General features: G+C 40.2%; 1 protein-coding gene across 1 annotated transcript; it reads right to left on the bottom strand.

The window, feature by feature from the left end:
• Positions 1-720: 720 nt before the first annotated feature.
• c7a (complement component 7a) lies at positions 721-17,084 on the bottom strand. The gene is made up of 18 exons (XM_062454634.1): positions 16,996-17,084; positions 16,708-16,799; positions 16,051-16,162; positions 15,115-15,256; positions 14,863-15,013; positions 14,640-14,778; positions 14,021-14,164; positions 9,132-9,375; positions 8,841-8,957; positions 8,483-8,649; positions 8,021-8,249; positions 7,143-7,311; positions 6,953-7,040; positions 6,393-6,525; positions 1,745-1,933; positions 1,460-1,562; positions 1,171-1,355; positions 721-1,061 (listed from the first exon to the last, which is right to left on the bottom strand). Exons 1-18 carry the CDS (start codon positions 17,017-17,019, stop codon positions 883-885), a joined length of 2,607 nt encoding a protein of 868 aa, XP_062310618.1. The 5' UTR covers positions 17,020-17,084; the 3' UTR covers positions 721-882.
• Positions 17,085-24,081: the final 6,997 nt, after the last annotated feature.

Genomic DNA, 24,081 nt, shown 5'->3' with positions numbered 1-24,081 from the left:
CACGTAAGAAATAGGTAAAAATGGATCCAGGCCTGTAGAGATTACCCCCGCAGCCACCGCACCGCGGGGGGGCCTTGCAGGGACGGGGGGCCTCGCGTTTTCTTTAATCCAATTTGAATGACATGGGATGCACACTATGGTCTTATTGTCTTGTTTGTGTTTCCAGAGTTGATATAAACATAAAGAAAAGTATATTTAATTGTGCCTTCTTTGTTAGCAAGGTAAGTGACGTGTAAAAATAGGTCAGATGATTAACAAATGATGTGTTCATGATCAGTGCATAGTTAAGTACTTTCTGAGTTATGTATTAACTGATGATGATTCATGCATCAGTTAAAGCATTAATGAATGCTCATTAATGCACCCTTATCGTAAAGTGTTACCATTTATTCTCTCGTCTCCATGTCTGCACTGTTGAGGAAGCGAGGCCAGACTGACTGAGAGAGCAGGCTGTAACAAACCTTGCCAGCAAAAGAAGGATATTTCCAGTCAACAGGGACCTTGTTGTCAGGCAGAGCTGAGCCTGGTTAGTATGGAGATGGCCAAGAGGAGAATGAAACATCCACTTCCAAAGAAACAGCACAATGAGGAACAGATTGTGGAAGTATTTCACCACAAGGTTGTTGTTATCTAGTCTTTACACTTTAAGTATTGTTTAATGTGTGTTGGCTCGCCCAAAAAAATTATAAGCGTGGAGAACAAAAGAAACAAAGATTTACATTATATATGGTTAATTAACCAAAGTGGTTGTTTTAATATAAAAAATGTGTATACTTAATGTAACCATTCAGTACACCAAAACAAGGATATGGTATAAGATATGAGCAATACAAGAGAGAGTAAGATGAATGGAGGGGAAAACATCCTATCCTTTAGGCATGCTCAGGCCTCACATGGCAGGATGCTGACAACCGTTATCTTCTCTCCATTGCACCTTCGCCGTCCCGCCTCACACTCTGTCATTGTCTGGGAGACAGAGGCGTCGCCAACGCGCGCACACACACTCAATCCTGGGCCAACACATTCAGTTTCGTCCTTGCAGCGACACACATTGGTCTGGTCTATCAAAAGAGGGCAGTTGAAAACAGTTTATGAGATGACAAAAGTGTTCAATCGAAGGTGTATATCTGTTTTATATATCGAATGATATGCCATTGATTACATCTATACCATTGCAGGTCTGCCACAACTGGCACTTATTGCAGGGTGTTGATTCATGGTTTGGCCACTCGCAGCTGTTGTCCTCTGCCAACTTCATGCTCATTCCCATACATTGAACAGCATGCATCTTGCACACGCTGATTAGGTCTGTCCGCCCTCTCTTAATATTGGTGGCACACACCTCCAAAGATGACCTGGCCAACGCAGCAACAGGAAAATCATACGCTGTATACTTAAAATATTTCATTTAGGAAAACAATGTAAGATTGATGAGAGAAAATATTGTAGAAGAGCATACGGGCATTCATTGGGAGTTCTGCATACACATGCTTGGTCCACAGTTTTTTCCCAAGATTTGCACTTAATATCTGCAGTGCGGGTGGGGTCTGGTGCTGCAACCTCTGGAAAAAGTAATGGTTAGATATGGCTGTTGATTTAAGTTGGCAAACTGATACAGGTTTATAATACAAATATATTTTATACATTATATTGGGTGGGCACATATGTGAGACCATTAACACAGATCATCAAGTGTATTGGTGTTAGCTCTGCTCAGAGTGCTGGCAGAGGCAGAGGAACTTACCCTCACTACATTCAATGTTTTGTGGGTTTGGTGACCATTTCAGACTGGAGTCACATATGATCTCTTTTTCTCCAAGTACTAATCTGCCCTGAGGACAGGACAGTGTGATCTTCTGTCCTATGTCATAGGAGTTGTTCCAGACAGACGCTGTGACTTGATCAGAAAGTATAGGAACACCACACTTTGATCCTGGGAATGACAAGTATAGAAGCCAGCAGATTCAACCGGAAGAAGGCCAAAGAGAGAGATGGAATGGTTGAGCAATAGGATCATTTAGCAAACTGTTTTATCCAAACAACATATAGGCCAGGAGTGGAACCTGCAAGCTTTTGATCTGCAGAACTGGATTCAAACAGTCTAGCACTGAGTTATGCCCATCCCCAAGGATGGACAGTTTGAAGAATGTAGCCGCAAGCAGCAATAGCAGATTTATCCTGAAAATGTATCCAGACACATTTTTTATTGAAATGCTATAGAAATGTGTCCCAAACATCTATACAGCCTTTCAAGGGAATTGGATCAAAGGGCGATTTTACATTTTTAGTCATTTAGCAGACACTCTTATCCAGAGCGACTTACAGTAAGTACAGGGACATTCCCCCGAGGCAAGTAGGGTGAAGTGTCTTGCCCAAGGACACAACGTCATTTTTGCACGGCCGGGAATCAAACCAGCGGCCTTCTGATTACTAGCCCGATTCTCTAACTGCTCAGCCACCTAACTCCCACGATTTTAAGTACATTTTTTTAAATTTATAATTTACCTTTAATGTCATTGTTTTTGTAGATATGATGTCGCCACCAGACATACGGCAAATATCAATTTCATAGGTCGAAGTGTCATTGATTTATGGGCATGTGAAATATAAGCAATAGTTGTCAATTTACCAATATACAGATAAAACTACCATATTGGATTTGTCGTTTTGGCCAATTTTCACTGTACAGAAATAGAAAGTGGCGGCCATTCTGTGTTCTTGAGGCTTTTTGTTCTTCATGAGAAATGAGGCATGTGTGCCAAGTTTCAGATATTTTGGACAAATGGGATGGAAATACCATCACTTTGAATTGTGGTGTAGCCTGTAGCGCCACCTATGGGCAAATGTGGGCCATTTGTGGTGTGGGAGTTACTCGTGGCCTGTAGTTTTAATGTGCCAAATTAGAAAATGTTTTACAAAGGCTAACTTGAGTTATTGGTCAATTTAAGGGGAGAAGAAGATTAAACTAGAAAGGTTATAATTTCTGGAGAAATTGTGGCGGCCATTGTGGCGGCCATTGTGAATTGTGGCGGCCATTCCTGGGGAAATTGTGGGGGTGTTCTTGCGTCGGTTGCAGATGGGTATGTTTCCAGGCTGTGAATATCAACACCCTGTATTTTTGTACGCCCTTCAACTAGGTAGCTAGCTCTACAATTTACCGGGACTAGGTCTGAATATAGGAGCAAAACAGAGCACAGCTGGTAGGTATATGCAGGTAGCAACGCTAGTGCTAAACTATTTAGCTGGTCGGCTCCATGACGCCAGGTAAGTAGGGCTTGAGAAACTGCTCACCAAAATAACGAAGGGGAACCCACTTGTCTAACAGATAGACATGTTCGTAGGTACCTAGTGAAAAGTAGCCTTAACTTTCCTAGACTTTTAGCTACGGTTCTAATGCTGAGGGCTCGCTGATATTGCTGTCTGTCTTACTAGAACTGCGTTGTTGCTAACGTGTGCTGACCAGTGTTGGGTGGTCAGACTACTTTTGTTAGGTAACGAGCAACTTAACGCGTCAGTTATTTAACTGAATGAATCAATTACTAGTTTCTTGTTCAAACAAGTAACGTGTTACTAAATTTTCTTTTGGTCGCGAGCCCTCATGTAGCTAAAAGTCTAGGAAAGTTGAGGCTACTTTTCGCTAGGTACCTACGAAAATGTCTTAATCTGCTAGACAAGTGGGTTCCCCTTTGTTCTTTTGGTGAGCTGTCTCACGAGCCCAACTTACCCAGTGTCATGGAGCCGACCAGCTAAATAGTTATTTAAGACTTGCATGTACAGTAGGCCTACGTAATGTCACATTAAATAATGTATTTGAACTCAAGCGTGTGTGATGCGTTGCTGTATCGTTGCAGCGGTTTAGGTTTAGGATTATATTACAGTAAGTAAAATAGTCTGGTTCAGTACATAAGTGAAGTGAACACCATTTTGCTACCATATACATAGCTATAGCTTAGCTTCATTTTGCTCGTAGATTCAGACCTAGCCCCGTTAAATTATAGAGCTAGCTAACTACTAGACTTCTGCCTTACATTTTACAAAATTATGTATTGATTAAAGAGTTTCTTGATTCAAGAACTTCATGCAAATATTGCTTTTCATTATGGTGGATTATTACCTTGATCCGTCTTGCTGTATAATGAGGATTGATCATGTTGTAGGCCTATGCGAGTGATACTGAATATTCAGTACAATATGTGCTATTGCTGAGGTCAACCCATTAAATGGGCCTCCTGGGCATAAGAGTGAATTGTCTTAGAAATAAGATACTTTTCTTAATGTAACGCAAAAGTAACTTAACGCCTTACTCTCTACAGCAAGTAAGTAAGTAACTAGTTACTTAACAAGACACATAACTGTAATTAGTTACTTTAAAAAGTAACGTTACCCAACTCTGGTGCTGACGTTGTGACCTGACGTTGTGACGTTAGGCTAGCACTGAGGTCCCTTGGTGCACACAAGGCACTTTTTGCCACAAAAACGTTGTGGCCTCTTAAACCGTGCAACGGAATGTAGATCCCAATACAAGGCAGAGTAATACAACGCAATAGAAAATAAACAATATACAGTTGGGGTATTTTTAGATCTTAAAAAAGCATTTGACACTATTGACCTTGACATCTTACTAGAAAAACTGAAACATTATGGCGTAAGAGGGGTAAGCTCACTCTTGGATAAGTAATTACTTAGAGAAAAGGCAACAATATGTCCAAATAATTGGTGCAGGTAACATGTGGGGTTCCCCAAGGCTCTGTGCTGGGCCCATTGCTTTTTCTGTTATACATTAATGATATATGTGAGGTTTCCAAAGTATTACATTTCATATTATTTGCGGATGATACAAACTTATTTTGTTCTGGTGACAATCGGAAAAAACTTTTGGATACAATGGAAAAAGAAATGGTAAAACAAAAAGATTGGTTTGATTCGAATAAACTAACATTAAATATAAGTAAAACAAAATGTATTGTATTTGTCAATCGTTCATCGAATACAATAGGTAAATTAATGAAGTTTAAGTAGAAAGGGTGTCAGCTATTAAATTTCTTGGAGTAATTATAGATAATAACTTAAATTGGAAGCCCCATATATCTTATACTCAGGTGGCTGAGAGAGTCAGGTGGCTGAGAGGTTAGGGAGTCGGGCTAGTAATCTGAAGGTTACCGGGTCGATTCCCGGCTGTGCCAAAAGACGTTGTGTCCTTGGGCAAGGCACTTCACCCTACTTGCCTCGGGGGGAATGTCCCTGTACTTACTGTAAGTCGCTCTGGATAAGAGCGTCTGCTAAATGACTAAATGTAAAATGTAAATGTATACTAAGAACAAGATTTCCAAATCAACTGCAATATTATATAAGGTTAAAGATTTCTTAAATGAAAAGTCATTATATACTTTGTATTGTTCCCTTGTGCTACCATACATTACTTATTGTGTGGAAGTATGGGGAAATACATATAAAACAAACACCAATCCAATTGTTATGCTTCAAAAGAGAGCCATGCGAATAGTAACGAAAACCACCTATAGGGAGCCAACAAACTCCCTTTTTATTGAATTAAAGGCTCTAAAATTTAAAGAATTAGAACTAAAAACATTACAAATAATGTACAAAGTAAAAAAACATCAGTTGCCAGAAAGTATTCAAGGGGTGTTCACGGAAAGAGAATGCCAACATGACTTAAGGGGATTTTGTATATTCAAAAAGAGCCAAGTGAGGACCAATGCTAAATACCATTGTATTTCTGTAAATTTATGGAACAGCTGTCATGCGGAACAAAAAATGTGGGACCTTTAGTAAGTTAAAGAAACTATCTATTATTGTATATGAAACAATTTAAAGATTGATAGATGAACAAGCTGTTTTTGTTGTATTTGAACTGTGCAACTCTATTGCATAAGACATATTCATGTTTTTGTATTCTGTTCAGATCTGATTGTCAATATAATAATGATGTAAGACAATAATTATTTCTATTTATTTTATTAAGATATGAGATGTTTTCATAAAGGGTAGGCATTATAAGCATGAGCTTCAGCCTACACCTGTTTCAGACTGCTGTAATTATGCTTTTGTTTGCCAGCTCAACTGTGTGAAACTAAGTTGTTTGTCTGAAATAACAACGCAATCGCTATCAAAACGAACCTTTTGACACCAATGTTGTCTATGTAGCCCAAATATTGAGGGATCCTTAGGGGTGGGAAAATAAAGAATAATGAAGAATAAATATATATGAGAGAGAACAAAGGTTGTTTTCTTGCCGAAGGCAAGCACACCCAATAATACCACCAATGACAATAGGTTTTCTCCTGAAGGAGCAATCCAAATAACAGTAGGTTTCCACTTGACCTAGGAATCCCAATTACAAAGCACATTGAGTCATATTAACACTGTCTTACTCTTGCAATGTTTGTCAGGTGTCGTCCACGTTTTATCACTTTTGCACTCAGCAGTCTTTTCACCAACCAGATAGTGACCATCAATGCAGGTGTACTCAACTGTAGTGCCCATCAAATGCACATCTCTGGGGTTCTGAGAAAGAGGAAAATACAGGGAAACGAACTCAAACATATCCTCAGAGATGGCAAGTGAACAGATGGGAGAGATGTTCATGAATGGTACTGTGCCAAATATCTTAGCAAAACACAAAATAACAGTTCAAAATCAAGGCCGTAGAATAATATGACATACTATGTAGTACAGTACATAGAATAAAGGGTACCTCAAAAATAGCCAGAATTGTCAATGAAAGCATGTCAATTATACATTGTCTACACTGATTATCTTCTGTTTATTTAGAGACTAAACCTGTTTACTTATTATTCGGAAGTGTTATGTTTTGTCCAGTATGCTCCACCAATATCTAAGGCTGAACATTTGTTTTCTCCCATTGAGTCAAAGTTGAATAAATTGTGTATGACGTGTTTGAGGCAGAGCTCCAAAAACAAGTGCTCCTCACCAGGACAAAGCCATTGTATAAAGGAGGAGGAGATGTGCAAGCCTCCTTTGCTGGCAGAGAAGAGTCAAAGCACTGAGGTTCCATGTTCCTATAGCGAGAAAGAAAGAGACACAAACCGACAAGGTAGAGGTCATTTACCAGGGTACCTACCGAAAACTCATGCATCAGCAGAGACTTAGAAGGTCCTTACTTGATGTCCTCCAGATCATCATCACAGGGTTCTCTCTCTGCAGTCTCGCCAATACAATGCTGACCGCCATTTTGAGGGGCAGGGTTATTGCACTGTCGAGTTCTCCTCATCACACCTCCAGTACAGGAAGTCCAGTCAGACCAGCAGGACCACCTTCCATGGATCACACCTGGGAGAGAGAAGGAAGGATGTAGTGATGGAGATAATGATGGAGTGGAGAGTAAAGAGAGATGGACAGTGAAGGAGAAAGAGAAGCAGTGTGGAATTGTGAAAGTGTGAGATGTGCTGTATGAGTGTGTTTCTGCATATGTCTGTACAGATTATGTAATGGTCATGCCAGACAGCAAACTCCAAGCATGATTGTAGGAGTACATATTTTCATTTAACTCAGCCAAGATAGAAACCAAAGAGGATGGGGGGGACTAAGAGCAGCAGTAGGGTTAAAAAAACAAAAAAACATTTTGGATGCTTATCTCGAAAATGGTGTTCATGGCTCTTCCTACTTTTGAAGGCACTAATCATTTTGGTTTGTCTCGGCAGGAGACTTCTTTAGAGAAGCAAATGTAAAGCTCCTTGGTGGACAGTCCAGGTTGAACAATGTTTATGTCAACATGTTCCTTAAATCCAGTGAAGTGTATTTGTTGTGGTGTTTGTGCTTAGTTTTTCTAATCTCAATAGTTCCTGTACCTTCTTGTTTTTTTATTGAACTCCAAGTCACCCTAATCAGTACCATTCAGTTTTTAGCTTAGCTTTTACAGTATAATCAAAACCTGAGCCTCACACACCTCACTCTCAGTCTGCACACCTTATCACTGGACACCATACCACACAGCACCACTGTATACTACACCATACCACTGCACCACAGTCTGACCTACCTGCCTGTTCCTCCACATCTGTTCCAGTTTCACAAGCATCACCTTTGGTGCCAGGCTTACAGAGGCATTTACAGATGTCTTTTTCCCTTAAAGCGACACCATTGTTCTGGCAAGGTCTACAGCGGCAGGTGTGTCTCTCTGCGAGGTACTGTTCTATGGCCTGCCTCAGGTAGATCCTCTTTAGCCCCGCACACTGGACCTCCTTCACCAACTCAGAGATGGGGGCCAGCTAAGACACAACACCACGCCACAGGACGTTATGACTACCCAACAAGATGTATGAACACACAAAACGACGTGATATAACACAACATAAAATAATGAACAGTGCCATCTTGTGGCACGACTGTGATATATAAGTGACACAGACACAACATGAACCTATGCATGGCATATGTCAGTATATTTGATTTGATCCTGAGTTTGTCTCCGTCTGACAACAGACCCACGTGACTCTCTTACCTTTTCTTTAAACACCCCTGGAAAGCTCTTGAGTGAGTCAGCCCAGTTCTTGTAGATTCTCCCATTCTCTGTTGGGTTTCTTAGGTCTATGTGTTTCAGGCCTTCGACATGCTCGGTATATCCTCCAGTCAGAATTACATTTTGTACAGCGTCACTCTCAGAAAGGTCTGTTCAAATTACCAAATGTTGATGTTTAGTTAGTTAATAAATAAACCAGCTGTGAATATTCCCTTCTTGAACGGCATGACAACACTTTTCTGATGTGAGAACAAGACAATCCCAATAAATCCTCAATATAAACATTTTCATTGTCTTCATAGTCTTCAGAGTTATACGTGTCCAGGTTACATGATCTCACCTTCGTTGAATGGTACTTTATCATGGGAGTCCTTTGTGCATTTTTCAGTCGTCCATTTAATAAATAGAAAGGAACGTTTTTTCTTGACGCACTTATTATAGTCCCACTTCACAGACTCTGTTGACACATTCAACAGGGTCAGCTCTCATAGAAATTGTACAGTATTACAGTGCGTGTATTGTACGTATCTATTTTGGGAGATGCACGTGTCCAGATTTGAAGTTGTTTATACTGTCTTTATGTATGTGTGCTATACTTTATGTAAATAGTATGATGGTGTCAGACTCTTACCAATCTTCTTAACTGTCTTCTCGTTGAGGCTGATGACGATTCTTAATTTACCCCCCAATGTTCCCCTAGTTCGGTAATGGGTTCCAAATCTCTCAAGAACCTTGCTGTAGCTGGCATAGTCATACACATTGGGCAGCCGAGTCAGAGCTTTCCAGAACTCCTCTGAGAGAGTGAGATAGCGCGGGGCATTACTCTGGTACTGAGCCATCTCTATTTCATTGTCGATTGTCATCAGCATGTTTTTCTGCAGTAAAGAAATATAAGTTATTTCCTGGTTCCGGGTTGAACTAAAGTGGTTGAAAGAAAAATTTAATTATATAATTTGTACCCGAAAAGTGTTCTTTAAAAGTCTGTTACAAATATATCTTAATGGTTCAAGGCAGTATCTTATTAATTTGTTTCACAGATTGAACACTTTATATTACACATAATGCAAAACAGAGGGGGAGATGGGATGACTCAACACCTCTTTGATCAATCACCTTCTGACCTCAACCACAGGACACCTTCCTGTACTCGGAAGTCTATTAAAAATCTAAGATGACGATCCATCTTTGGGTCCATCTATGCCATGACGATTTGCATTACAAATTATCTCAACAAGACATGCTGTTAACCTGAGTTTTCCAAACAACAGGAAGGATAGACGATTGCAAGCTTCATTGTGACTGTTTATCAATTCCAAAACGCAATTCTTATTGGTAACTTTGACTAAACTCACACAGACTCAGTCTCACAATCCCACTTTGGATATTCACCCATTGACAAGATCTTCAAGCCGAGCCCTCAGACACCAAAACAGGCTGAACATTTATCAACCCTAATCAAACATAATGGCCATGTGTCAGTGTCCTTGAGCAAGACACTGAAGCCCAAGTTGCTCCTGATGGCCAAGCTAGCACCTTGCATGGCAGCTCCACCTCCGTCAGTGTGTGAGTGTGTGTGAATGGGTGAATGAGAGGCGTAAAATGAAAAGCTTTTTCAGTGCCGCTAAAGTGGAAAAATGCTATATAAATGCAGTCCATTTACCATTTTTATACCATAACTATAGTATGGGCGAAGCTAGTTCGGGCATGGCACTCGGGCAGCGCGCGTCATATCACCCATCGCCGTGTTCTTAGCCCATAGGCTTAGCTCGATAGGCGGCGCTATAAAGTTGCGCACATGCACGCACACGCATCCTCGATTACCTTAGTGTTCTGCGCTGCTGCCACCCACCACCATCCCCTTCTCCCCCATGTTGGGGGATTTAACTCATTGCTCCCTGCCTCATGTCATGCATGCTGCAGCGAGGCAGGGAGCGCTTCCCCATGTACATCCATTCCGCCAAAGTTAAACCTATTCTCATGTATATGAATAAATGGTTAAATCAATCATGTGTGTCTTGACTGAACTAATGTTCTCTTGTCTGCATAGCATTATACATTTTTTCAGAATCCTAAATTTTAAATTAAATGTTTCCTTGATTTGCTATAAGGTAATCAAGGTTGTGCCCTGTACTTCATTATTTAAGTATCTCATATTATTAAAACCCTGCTACTGTTATGTTTCTGTCTTGTCCAGTCCTGGTTTTATGTATGTCTTTCCAGTCTGTGTTCTAGGTCACATACCCCAATACTCCAGTCCACATCTTCCAGTTCACCTCCCAACCACACACACCTGTTACCCATATATCATTACCTGCACAGTTCATCTACCCTGGTTTCCCACAGACTCATTGCCAGTTGCTACATCGCCTCTGTCCCTGTGTACCACAGACATCAATGGCTACCTAATTCCATTATTTGCTATCTACGGCTTGCACTTGGGTTCACCTGGCACTCCCCGGGCAGCCTGGGGGGTGTTCCATCAAAGTCTCACTTGGGTAAACGTCAATTTGGACTTAAGCCTCAAGCCGTTCCACTAACGTTCCGTTCCACTAACAGGCAATGCTAATTCAGGCTAGACCTCCATAGACTGTGCAGCCCAGATCAGGCGATTGTTGAAAAGAGGAGTTATGTCGCAAAAAGCACAGCGTAAACCAGCAGTTTTTTTACGACCGTTAAAATTAGTAAATTGTAGGCCTACCAAATCTACTTAACATAACTATATGTAGTTAAGCCTACTGATAATTTGCGTAATTTGATGAGCTGTCTGAAACCGTTCTGAAGTAGCCTATGGCCAATATTCTCAACAGGAGATTGAGAATAATAGCCCAAAAAAGAACGTGGCAGCAATTGAAAATTGTAGGATAAAATTCAAAACACTTAAGAAGGCCATGGTTAATTGCACTTGATGTGGGCTAATAATGTTTTTGTCTTCACATCTTGAACAAAATTAATAAATTAGCCTACTTCTTTTTCACACACATTTATTAACTTGTTTATTTAAATTAATACATTCTTTGGAGATGAAGTTAACACTTAAATTCATTCATGTCTGCACTTCAAAAAGTCTGCACTTATGTTTCCGAACAAAGTGCTTTACGCTTTTTTACTGATCTGTCTTTTGACATTGTGTTTCTGCCTGTTTGAGATTATTGCAACACATTTTAGTTTAGCTCGATTTATAGACCAATTTGCACCCTACGTCACACGACTGTCAAGCAGCCTGAACTGCGCATGTCGGTTGCAAAAGACGAATTTCTCCCGGGTATAATACGAGTGTAGATCAGGTAATCATATATCTCTGGCCACTGGATTGCAGGGCTTTACATCAACTTTTTGAGGCACTTGTCCTTTGGACAAGTACATTTACGTTTCACTTGTCCATGCACAAAAGTCACTTGACCCCGATACCTTTAAATAGCCTGACCAGGTGATCGGGCAAAACTAGGCGAATGAAACAGGCTCGGTTAAATAAATCCGAGATGCTGGCTATCTTCCGCAGGCTCGTATCTACAAAAGGCAGTCCTCCCCGACGTTTTTGGTGTAGTGAAATATTGTGCCAGTGAGCGACCCGAGTCTGACGGAGGCTAACGTCAAAACAGTATAACGCCGTGAGACGCAGTCTCACTCAGATTGCCAGTTTTACACATCACAAAAATAATCGAACCAGCTGGCTAAAAACAGAATTCCCATATCTCTTGAATGATGCCCTGCTTGACTTTTTTGGTGTAAAACTTTTGATGTAGAATTGAACTGTAAAATTATGAAATTGTTACATGACGCGACCAAGACAAGAGACTGGCTGCCGCTTAGACATGCGGTCTACCGGTCGACATTCTCACTCAAATTTCAAGACTTTCGTGACCCAAATCAAAATTCTGATGTGACAGATCAGTCAATTTAGGCTTACGATGCTTTCGGGAAACGCACCCCAGGCTAGTTCCGAAGTAGTAAATTACCTTGATTACGTAGCTAGAACTAGAATAAGCCACCTTAATGGAACGGAACTCTCGTAAGCGAGACTTACATTTAGCAGACGCTCTTATCCAGAGCGACTTACAGTAAGTACAGAGGCATTCCCCCCGAGGCAAGTAGGGTGAAGTGCCTTGCCCAAGGACACAACGTCATTGCATGGCCGAGAATCGAACCGGCAACCTTCTGATTACTAGCCCGACTCCCTAACCGCTAACCCAGCTAACACATGACGTTGCGGCAACGTTGCCAGTAAGTTCTCAGTTGGTAACCCGCGACGTTACCTTCTGGCAACGTCGTAGCAACGTTATAAAGGGAATGTTGCCAGTTGGTCCCATGGACAACGTTGCCACGACGTCGTACCTTGGTCGGCTGGTTACGTTATTTTTAGACCCGTGGACAACGTTGCCGCGACGTCGTACCTTGGTTGGCTGGTTACGTTATTTTTTGGTCCCCTGGACAACGTTGCCGCGACGTTGTACCTTGGTCGGCTGGTTACGTTATTTTTAGACCCGTGGGCAACGTTGCCGCGACGTTGTACCTTGGTCGGCTGGTTACGTTATTTTTTGGTCCCATGGACAACGTTGCCGCAACGTCGTACCTTGGTCGGCTGGTTACGTTATTTTTAGACCCGTGGGCAACGTTGCCGCGACGTCGTACCTTGGTCGGCTGGTTACGTTATTTTTAGACCCGTGGACAACGTTGCCGCGACGTCGTACCTTGGTCGGCTGGTTACGTTATTTTTTGGTCCCGTGGACAACGTTGCCGTGACGTTGTACCTTGGTCGGCTGGATACATTAATTTTGGTACCATGGGTTAAGTTGCGGTTAAGTCGCTCTTTGGTCGCAGGACAACGGATCTCGAGTGCAATATAGTGGTTTATCCAGAGATGGAGAGATCACACTGGACTGCTCTCAGTTCTGACACCTTTGCAATGTATAGTCTACATGAATTTCAATCACACACAATATTAAATGTTGCACCCAGCGCGTATAAATGTAGACATGCATGTAATTGATGTGCAGCTCAGCCCCAGCATGTCATTGGTCATCAATTTTCTCATATGCAGAAACATAGCTTTAATAAATAAAAGACTGAATTTTGAATATAATTTAGTCTTTCATTCTTTACTATAAACATGTACAAAAGCAATCAATGTGTGATGTGTAACATGATTAAGCAAACATTATTTGTATAGCACACCAAAGCTGTATGACACACAATGCAAATTTGTGCTCCAATAATTTTTGTGATACAAAATTGTTAAATGTGACCAAAAGGTAAGCGACTCTTAAGAGTTTCATTTCCAAAGACAAGTCATCACAGAATATTACAATTCTTCCTTAGCAAACCTGCCCCATTTTTTTGAAAAAAGTCTCGCTTTTTCTTACGTTGATGGAACACCCCTCCGGTTCATAACAGCTACAAAAACAACAATTCCTGAGTATGACTAGTTTTATCCATCGGTTTTTTATCACAAGTACTAAACTTGAGACAAATGCTATGATGTAAGTGCAGATTGAATACTATGGACTGTAGACTGCAACTCACCTCATATTTTGTTTCCTCCAGTTTGTAGTTATAGTTATAGTGTCCTGTTGTGGTTCCTGTGGTTTTCTCTCTTTTTTCAATTTCCTTGAGGTATGACCACGTGCTTTCAAATAACTCATCACTGAATTCATTTCGAACAGTGACCTGGAAGTCACAGGAAGTAGGCAATATACAAAAAATAAGTGAAATTAATTTTGAGATCTTAGAGGTATTGTAAATAATCATAATTATAATATATAACAATAATATATATAACAAGAGGTAAACTGAGCTGGAAAACTATTGACAAGACTAGACAGCGTTAAAGATATGGCTACATGGATATGGCCAGGCTCTCATCACTGATATAATTGCAAACTTTGACTTGATACAGTATGTGCAACACAGTCATGTTTTGGTTTACGGAGATTGTGAGTTTGTAGCAAAGTGGTAGGATTAGGAACTAGCAACTAGGATTAGGAATTAGCAACTAGGATTAGGAAAATGTATAAGCAGATGAGATCCTTAAAATTAGATCCATGACTTTGCTTGGAAAATAAGAGCATCTGCTAAAAATGACAATGTAAATGTAAAATCTGGATTGGAGTAGAAGAAAAACTGTGCTGGGCTATTGCCTGACCTCAGTATTGTACTTGATGATGCTCTGGGGCAACCTATAGCGTCTCCTGTTGTCACCAGAGAAGATGGTCCTGCATTGGCCCCCAAAGCTCTTGGTATTTATCACACTGCCTCTAGTCTTACCCGTCACAATATCAAAACTGTCAAGAAATAGCAAAGGACTGCATTATGAATTGTGTGTGTATTCTTGTTTCAGCAAGAGAATTAATGAAAAGTCATCTTACCCCAGTCCTAAGAGTTCTATATTGGGTGGAGGTTGATCAATGTCACATACACTAAATACTTGGCTTGGACACGTTTGACTCAGTTCATCCTGGTTATCTTCTTCACAGTCCTGATCTCCATTACACTTTAAAGACATACTAATACATTGCCCTAAGGACACACCACACAAACACACATAAATATGTGAGTCAATGTCAATGTGATGATGGCATGGACTGGACTTGTCATTGGCTTTTGAATAGATTGCTTACCTGAACGACATCTAAACCTGTCCCCACATCCATCCTGCAGGGGGCAGCCTTGTGTTGTCGAACATTCCCTTGTCTCAGTGGGCCCTCCACCACATGGGTTTCCCCCAAACTGGGCATAAATCTCCATAGGACGGACCCGAGACTGAAAATTGAAACACCCTACATTCAATCTGCAAATATAGTTACAGTTTCTATTGTACCATTTTTTAAATATTATTATTTTATTTCCTATAAGTAGGCTAATATATTTTCAGTTCACAACCAGTAATAGCACATCTATGCAGAACAGGCAGCAGATCGTAAATATTATAACTGATGTCCTGTGGATACTTATCCATATTTTAGACAAAAATGCTCACATGTCTGCAGTCAATAGAAAGGCCCATAGCAATGTAATTTTATGCAAAATGTACAGGGTTGTAGCCACTGTCAAAATAAAATACCTTAACTTCTGCAGACTAGCTATAGACAAAGGTAATTTATTTTTGAAAGTGTAGACCATGACAACAGTTCACTCCATGGAATGATTTCATTGTAATCAGTGGAATAAATATGATTGGTTGATTTGTTGTGTATATTGTTACTACGTGCTGAATGTTAAGGACTGTGCAAATGGGGTTTCATCTATGCAAAAATATGTGTGGTATGTTACAAAGAAATGATGTTTACAATGTCTTCAACGATCGTCAAAATTATGGGAAGGTGGTGGATTTAGTCTATTTCGACATCATTTAGATTGAGTTTTAACAACTTTAAAACTATTTACGAAACAGCAATGCCAGTTGCATGACATAACAACATCCTGTGCACCATATTGTTGCAACTGTATCTTGAGTATAATTATAATTTAAAGCATGTGTATGTACCAGGTGATATGTTGTGGTAATTAGTGCTTGGAGAATAGGACAATCTTAAGATCTGGGCTTCACTTCTTACCTGTGATTTGGAGCAACCATCACACACGGACCACTCCCCCCAAGACCCCCATGTACAATGCACCGGATCAACATGTGACACACCAAAACAGAAATTAATAGTTTGGAACAACCTGAAAAAAAAGTATGAGGATTTCAACATTACATTTACATTTAGCAGACGCTCTTATCCAGAGCGACTTACAGTAAGTACAGGGACATTCCCCCCGAGGCAAGTAGGGTGAAGTGCCTTGCCCAAGGACACAACGTCATGTGGCACGGCCAGGAATCAAACTGGCAACCTATTGATTAATAGCCCGATTCTCTAACCGCTCAGCCATCTGACCATCTGATCATACTATAGTTCAATACTAGGCTAAGGCTCAATTGCATCCTAACAAAGTCTACTATACAAAGCTGAGACAGTAAATTCAGCAAAAGCAAAGTTTTAGTCTTGCACATACTGAAAAAAAATGCAAATCATGTTCTCCATCGAGACATATCCTTGCTAAAGTGCCCCTAATCCTCACGTCAATGTGTCAACTCTGAAATTCCTGATTTAATGGTAATGATTCAAAGAACTAAAGGGTCACTTTCACAACAACAACTCACAATAAAATGACATACATACAAAATGGAGTACAAATATAACTAAAAATAATGTTTCTGTTTCTCTTACCATGGTATAGGAAGAGATACACAATTAGCTTCGCTCGGAGAGACCAATAGAGACAAGAGCCAGAGACAGGCTAGACTGATTGTCACACTAGTCTGAGAAGAAAAAGCAAGGAGGGAAGAGAAATAAAGTTTTAGTCATAAAGAGATGACCAGCAAAACAAGTTAGCTGTATTGATCTTTGTCAGTAAAAAGCTTGTATGTTAACATTATGATATGATACATTCCATCCCGTATATAATACACATATATACATTTGAATCAGTTATATTTAAAATGTTAAACATCCTACCTTCATGGTGAGAGTGTGGATCATTCTCTGACTCTGCACATGGCAAACAGTTCAAGCTTTGCAAAATTATTATTCCAGTTCTTGCCAAGGGGTTGGATACTTACGGGAAGAGTTCTTTTTTTTCTTCTAAGGAAATGTGAAGATAATGTTATGTGTGTGTGTATACGTGTGTGTCCTTGGTTAAGAACATTGGGTTCTCTGCCAAGAGCAGTCTCTGGGGTTGGAACTGACCTCTGGCTCTTCTGCAGAAAAAGCTATTAATTCCAGAGGTGAGGACCTTCTTAGCCTCCCTCGTCCAACGCAAAACACAAGGGAATTATTTTAAATTAAAAACATACGCAAGACACATCTGCAATAATCAGTATTGCATAGTTGAAAGGCTTGTTATGTCTGTTGCATTGTGTAGCATCCAAGGCATTGGTATTCTTAAAGCTTACCTTTAGAGGTGGCGTGGTGTTTACATATTTGTTATTCACTTAATGTTCGTGGGTTGGATGAACCCAAACCAATATTGTGTTTTTGAAACATACAACTATTTAAAAAAAAATACACTTTCTATAAATGTAGATATTCACCATTCACCATGCATGCTAATACGTTTCGTATTAGCATGCATAGTAGTAGTATATAGCCCTGCATGGACAAGTTCGTCCCTACATTTCTGATTTGATACAGCTTCATACCCCCACTCGTAATCTGAGGTCATTAGGTCGAAGCTTTTAGTGGTTCCCAGTACCCATTTTAAAACTAGAGGGGATCGATCCTTCCGTGCAGTGGCCCCTAGGTTGTGGAATGCCTTGCCTCCCTTTATACGGTGTGCAACTTCTGTCGAAGCTTTTAAAAAGAAACTCAAGACTTTGCTATTCAAGCAGGCTTTTAGTTAGTCGAGGGGTTTTTATGGTTGTTTGTCATGTTTTCTATTTAAAATATTACTGTATTCTTAATTTGTAGTGTTATATTGCATTTTTTTGTGAAGCACTTTGTGATTTTTATCTGCGAGAGGTGCTATACAAATAAACTTTACTTACTTACTTATATTGGCTCTTCATTATTCATTATGCATCATAAACATTAAATTGCCATATCCTGGTAAAATATTTATTATTCTTCATTTATTTTTAGGTCACTGTCCAAGTATTGCAAAAATGAGAAGAAAGTGCATTTAGTTTGGAAATTCTAGGCTTACTTGATTGGTGACATGTTGGGTAAGGAATATAAATCAGTCTTGATGCTGGACATCAGCAGGTTGTTTGGAATGAGGAACAGGGGGTGAAGGGAGCCAGGAGAGAGAGAGACAGGACGAGGAACTGAACACACCCAGGGAAACAGACACAAAACACTGAGGGATCATCATTACTATCTACCCATCTGGACCCTGCAAGGTGGAACCCCTGAAAGGTGGAACTATGTTCGTGCTTTAGTCTTGTGTGTTGCACTTTTGTCTTGCGTCCTGTAATTTTGAAACTGTTCTTGTTTAAGTTGTATTGTTCTTTGCAGCCAAGAAGACTATTCCCCTGAGTTTGGGCCATGTGCTATTTTTCCACTTTGGAGTGAGTACTTCTGTAACAAAGTGTGTTTTTACTTTGGCCCTGACAGGTAAGATATATAACACAGAAAAATGTGGATTGAGTTTCAGTCTGGATGGGTTGAGCAAAGGAACATCTACAACCACAAAGTTCCCTACAGATGGTACCCTAAGGACAATCCAGTATTCTACTTAAAATTACCTAACCACGTACCATTGATATCTCTTTACGGGTGCGTTGTCTAAGTCATCAAATACAGTTTTAACCACACGTAAATATATGCTAACAAATGCCATTCCCCTGAATTTACTATAGTGGCAAACTTGAGTTATTTGTGTAACGTGAGTGAATGCAGCAGGATGGGGGACCCAAAAGCAAGGAGACAAGGCAGGCAAGATCAAGGTGAACAAAGACTTGGGTTAGCAAAAACAGGTACACGGCAGGGATACTCACAAGACACGATGACGCACAAGGACGGACAAAGGGAGCCAATACAGGGCAGGGTGATTACACAACAAACAACAGCTGGGTGATTGGAACAAGAAACAGGAGGTACACTCTACGTCTATAATACCTTAACCCACCTCACTATGTGCAAGGCAGCCTTGCTCGTTAGTTCAGTTAGAGCTGTGGTGGTCATTTGAAAATTTCTATCTTTTTGAGACCACAAACTCACCAACATTTTAGTACAAAGAAGTTTAAAGCAGGAAAGACAATGACAGCTTGCCAAATGGAAGAGGAAATGTGGCAAGCAACCAGAGAAATTGGAGGAATGGAAAGAAAATAACAACTACAGATGTGTGTGACACAGTAACCATACTGGTAAACCTCCACATAAACATGTGGATACATGTGAGCAAGGAAGATGTGTGGTTAATGACAAGGTGATTGCACCCTATCTTTCCTATCTTGCTTATCAATAATATTTTTTATTGTGTTGCACTTTTTAAACACTGGATGGCAACAGTGAACCTCCAGTAACTGTATGCTGTTTGGCTAGATCAGTTTAGGAATTTGACAACACTATGTTTACTGCATTCAATAACAGACTACGAGTACACTCTTCTACAATACAAGATGTTCATCAAAAACCCATATACCCCAATTTAATGGCATTCTGTAAAGCTTTTGACAGTTACAGTTAACATTTGCATTTGCTTCTCCGGATCCTTCATTTAATATGTTAGTCTGCAAGCAGAGAGCCAAAGTAATTGTTCTTCACAAATAGTAACACAGTACAGACTGTTTTCTGAAGAGCAGTCTTATTGCTTTCGCATTAGCGATGATACATCTGTGATGTTGAGGGAAGCACATCTCTAATTGCTGAGATACAATACATCCGCTGCCACTTGGAAGCTCAGGAGGCTGTGTGGACACAGGATGGTGACTTGCTAGCAGGGTAATGAATATCAGGGTCTTCTCGGGAGAAAGGATAATCTCTGTTTATTTTATATTTTATTGTATAGTTTATTTTAATCTAATTCCATTGCTCGTTATGTACCCTTAGTTTGTTAGTTATGTACCCTTAGTTTAGTTAGTCCTCATATTTAAATTTTAGATTCCTATATGTTTAATGTTTGCACCTTCCTGCCAAAGTAAATTCCTTGTCTGTGCAAACTTTCATGGCGAATAAAACCCATTCTGATTCTGATTCTGGTTATAAATAATACACTCAGATTTTCTTTTTTTGGGGGACATTGGCAGATTTTTTTTTTCTTATTATGAGACTCGACTACATCTGGCTCATGTGAACATAAAGGGTGCCACACAAATGTATTTAGAGATGAGTGCTGGTGTGTTTAGACAGTAGGTGGTTAGCCAGTGCCTGGGTATATTACCTGTAGAGCACACAGAAGAATTACATGGTAATTAGATCTGTTCCATGAGTGGGATGGCCTTGTGTAAGTCATCCACCTTGTGAGTTGTGAGACTTCATATGCTCCAGCAGTACACTAGTGATATGAATGTTAGATTAGCAGTGAGCATACAATAACATCCAATATTCTCAAGTAGGACATTGATTATCTTCTGCTCTAGGCTGAGCTCTGATGTCTGAATTTAAATCCCAAATTTAAAGTCTCTTTCTACCTTTCCCAGTTTACAATCAATTAAAGACATGACAGTAGCCACTTACTGTAGAGTAGTTGTACCAATATTGCTACAATATTGCTAATATTGCTCCTGTAACAAGTATAATGATTCTCTCTTTTGCTCTATCAGCCTAATTAGGTGGCCAGTGGCTCAGTGCCTTGCACTGCTGCCTCATAGCAAGAAGGTTGTGGGTTTCATTCCGGAATGATCTCCTGGCCGTTTCAGCATGGAGTTTTCAGATTTTCTCTGTGCTCATAAGGGTTTTCACAGATCGCTCTCCTACCAATGTCCCTGGCCACGCATGAGGTCAGCAATTCCACTTAGCTCCTTGTCGCCTTGGTTCCTGGTCCACATGGCCGATCACTGCTCCTGGCTGCCAACACAGGAAGGACAACAGGATGGGATAATGCAGAGTTTCATTGTGAGGCCACTCATCATGTGTGTTGGTGTCACTGCTGTCTGTACGCATGTATGTGTTCAACTTGCATGACTAATACATTGTAGATTGTCTAAATTCTACTGGTATCTGTGAACACTATGTGGCCACCTGAACATCACACCTACATGAGCATGTTGGCCATCTCATTTTAAACCATGGGAATCACTGTAAGATGGAGTTGCCTCCCCCATTTGCAGCAATAACAGCTGCCATTCTTCTGGGAAATGTGTCCACAAGATTTTGGAGTGTATCTGTGGAGTGTCTGAATGTGTGCCCATTCAGCATTTGTGATGTCAGCCACTGACGTTGAAAGACCTGGCTCGCAATCACCGTTCCAATTCATCCCAATGGTGTTCAAACCCGTTTCATGGAAGTTGCCGACGCACAGTTCTTGCGTTGATCATACTTCTGAAGGCAGTTTGGAACTTTGTGGTTAGTGATTTAACAGACAATTGAACACTTGTTGAGACACAACCTGTGTCTCAACACTCTCTATGAGTAGATCCATAAATATAGTGGAGGACACAGAGATTGACACTGATGTGGATTACATGTTTTGTTGGCATGGTGAGCAATGAAAAAGAGCCAGAGAATCAGATGAATTCTGCTGAAGAGGATGAATAGCACCACTACAGATAAATGGGACTTTAGTCACACAGAAAATGGACACTGGTGCTAAAGTAAACCTGATCACTGTCAGACATCAAAGACATTTAAGAAAAGCCAAGAATAAACAACAAAAAAACGATGCTTGGACACATGCAGGCTGAAAGTAACAAAAGAAAATAAGAAAAGTGTGCAATCTTCTCTGTTGTTGCTGAAGTACTTAATTCATTGCTTGAAGATGAAGCCAGTGAGGATTTTGGGCTTGTGAAAAGAGTATATTGAATCAACACAGTTGTAGGTGTGTCAGCCAACTGTTGACTTAATAGTACATAACTTTTCTGATGTCTTCAAGGGTTTCGGTGTACCACCGTTCACATACAAAGTATGTGAAATATTCCACAGAGCGATGGTCACAACATCAATGGGCTGGATGGAGTTTGAGCCTGTGTTGATGAAATAATTGTTTGGGGCTCCTCAGTCCAAGAACAGAATGAGAGGCTGATGACAGTGCTGGAGTGGATACAAAGGAATGGACTGAAACTCAACAAAAGCAATTGCCAATTTGGAGCTCAAGAAATAATCTTCCTCCGCATCAAGCTCTCTGCACATGGAGTGCAGCCCGACAAAGACAAAATCACCGCCATACTCGACATGCCAAGGCCCACAGACAAAACAGGCATGCTATGCATGATGGTGACGGTGAACTTCATGGGTAAATTCATCCCTAACCTACCAACAAAGACATCCTGCATCCATGAGTTCCAGAACAAGGAGAATGATTTTAAATGGAAAGCCCACCACGAGCTGGAGTGGCAAAAACAATCTTTGACTCAACAAAAAGGATCAAAGTAGCGACAGATGCCTCAAAGAATGGAAAAGGTGGAGTACTCGTATAGGCTGAAGGTGAGCACTGGGATCCGGTAGCATATGCATCCAGGTCCATGACTGAGATGTGAATGTGTTTCAATAGAAAATGAATTCCTAAGATTAGTGTTTCTGGTCTAGAAAAGCTCCATAGCTACATAGTATGTACTGTATGTCCTGCCCTCCTTCACCATAGACAGGCCATTGTCCATTGGTTGCCATTATCAAAAATAATCTGAAGGAGATTGCACCCAGAATAAAGTGAATAAGTGAATAAGACTTTGAATTAATCTACACACCAGGGAAGCCCCTGATACTTGTCGATGCACGAGCACAATCTGGGAGATTGTGGGATATGGGGTAATTATGGTATTCTACTGTTGACCACTAGATGTTTTCAGGCTAGTTAACTGTTAGTAAAATTGCTGATAGCGGTAGAGTAAGAGGATGCTATGGAGAGGTAACATGTTGGCACTAGTATAATGAAAAAAGGAGTAGCACAAGAATTGTCAGTAAATCATTTCAAATGAACAAAATACTAACTATACCATATCTCTGCATTTTATTAGAAGGCACATGTTGATTGTGCTTTTAAGGAGTTTTCAAATGTCTGATCTTTAGTTTTTAATCACTCCAGCTAATGTGAAAATCATGTCTCATAGATAATAAGATGTGCTCAATTTGACCTTTCTTTTTCTAAAGTAATATTTGGTGGTTTAACAAGTCCTTCAGAATCAGAAATCAGAATCAGAAAGGGGTTTAATCGCCATGAAAGTTTGCACAGACGAGGAATTTACTTTGGCAGGAAGGTGCATACATTCAACATATAGGGATCATAAATCTTGAATAGTGGTGTACAAGTCTAACTATACTAACAGTACAAGGTCTAACTAATACTAAGGGGCTGTAAGAATTTAGGATAAAATAAAAATATAAAAAATTAAGTAGCTATGATATACAATATAAAGATACAAAAATACAAATAGGTTAACTTAGTGCAAATATGTCAAAGGTGCAAATATGGAAATGGTTTAAAGAAGTCTTAATCAGGCTCAGCTTAATCAGGCTCAGCTGAAGTGTCGGTCATCTCATCCTTTCTTCCTCTCACTCTTTTTTATTTAATTTAATTTTACTAACACAACTCTTTCTCTGGTCTCGCCTTTTGTGTAAAGTCTAAATGAAGGTTTGACTTCTTTTGACACAGATCCATCATTTTCATGATCCCATGACAATTGAGTTTCTCTGGTGCGAGGATATTAAATCAAGACCAGGCTTAGTCTGTCAGAAAACAAATCCTTAATATTGCATCTCAATCCATTAGTCCACTCTTTCACTCCTCCATTCATGTCAATCAGAAGAATTATTGCAGGTGGATAACCTTTGACAGAGAAGTAAGATTAGAGTGCCAACCATGCCATCCATTTTATATCGACCATATCTTTCTCTGTGGGACAATGTGGTACCATACAGTAGGTAAGAATTGATGAGCTAGCCCCTGCCCTTTCAATGAGAAAGGTGACATTTACTTTCCTTAGTTGGAAATGTTGCCCTCGGGATATT

This window comes from Osmerus eperlanus, chromosome 28 (genome assembly GCF_963692335.1).
Source record: "Osmerus eperlanus chromosome 28, fOsmEpe2.1, whole genome shotgun sequence".
In the NCBI taxonomy this organism is placed as follows: domain Eukaryota; kingdom Metazoa; phylum Chordata; class Actinopteri; order Osmeriformes; family Osmeridae; genus Osmerus; species Osmerus eperlanus.
Note: the sequence above shows the minus strand (reverse complement) of the source record. Positions and strands in the feature narration are given on the sequence as shown.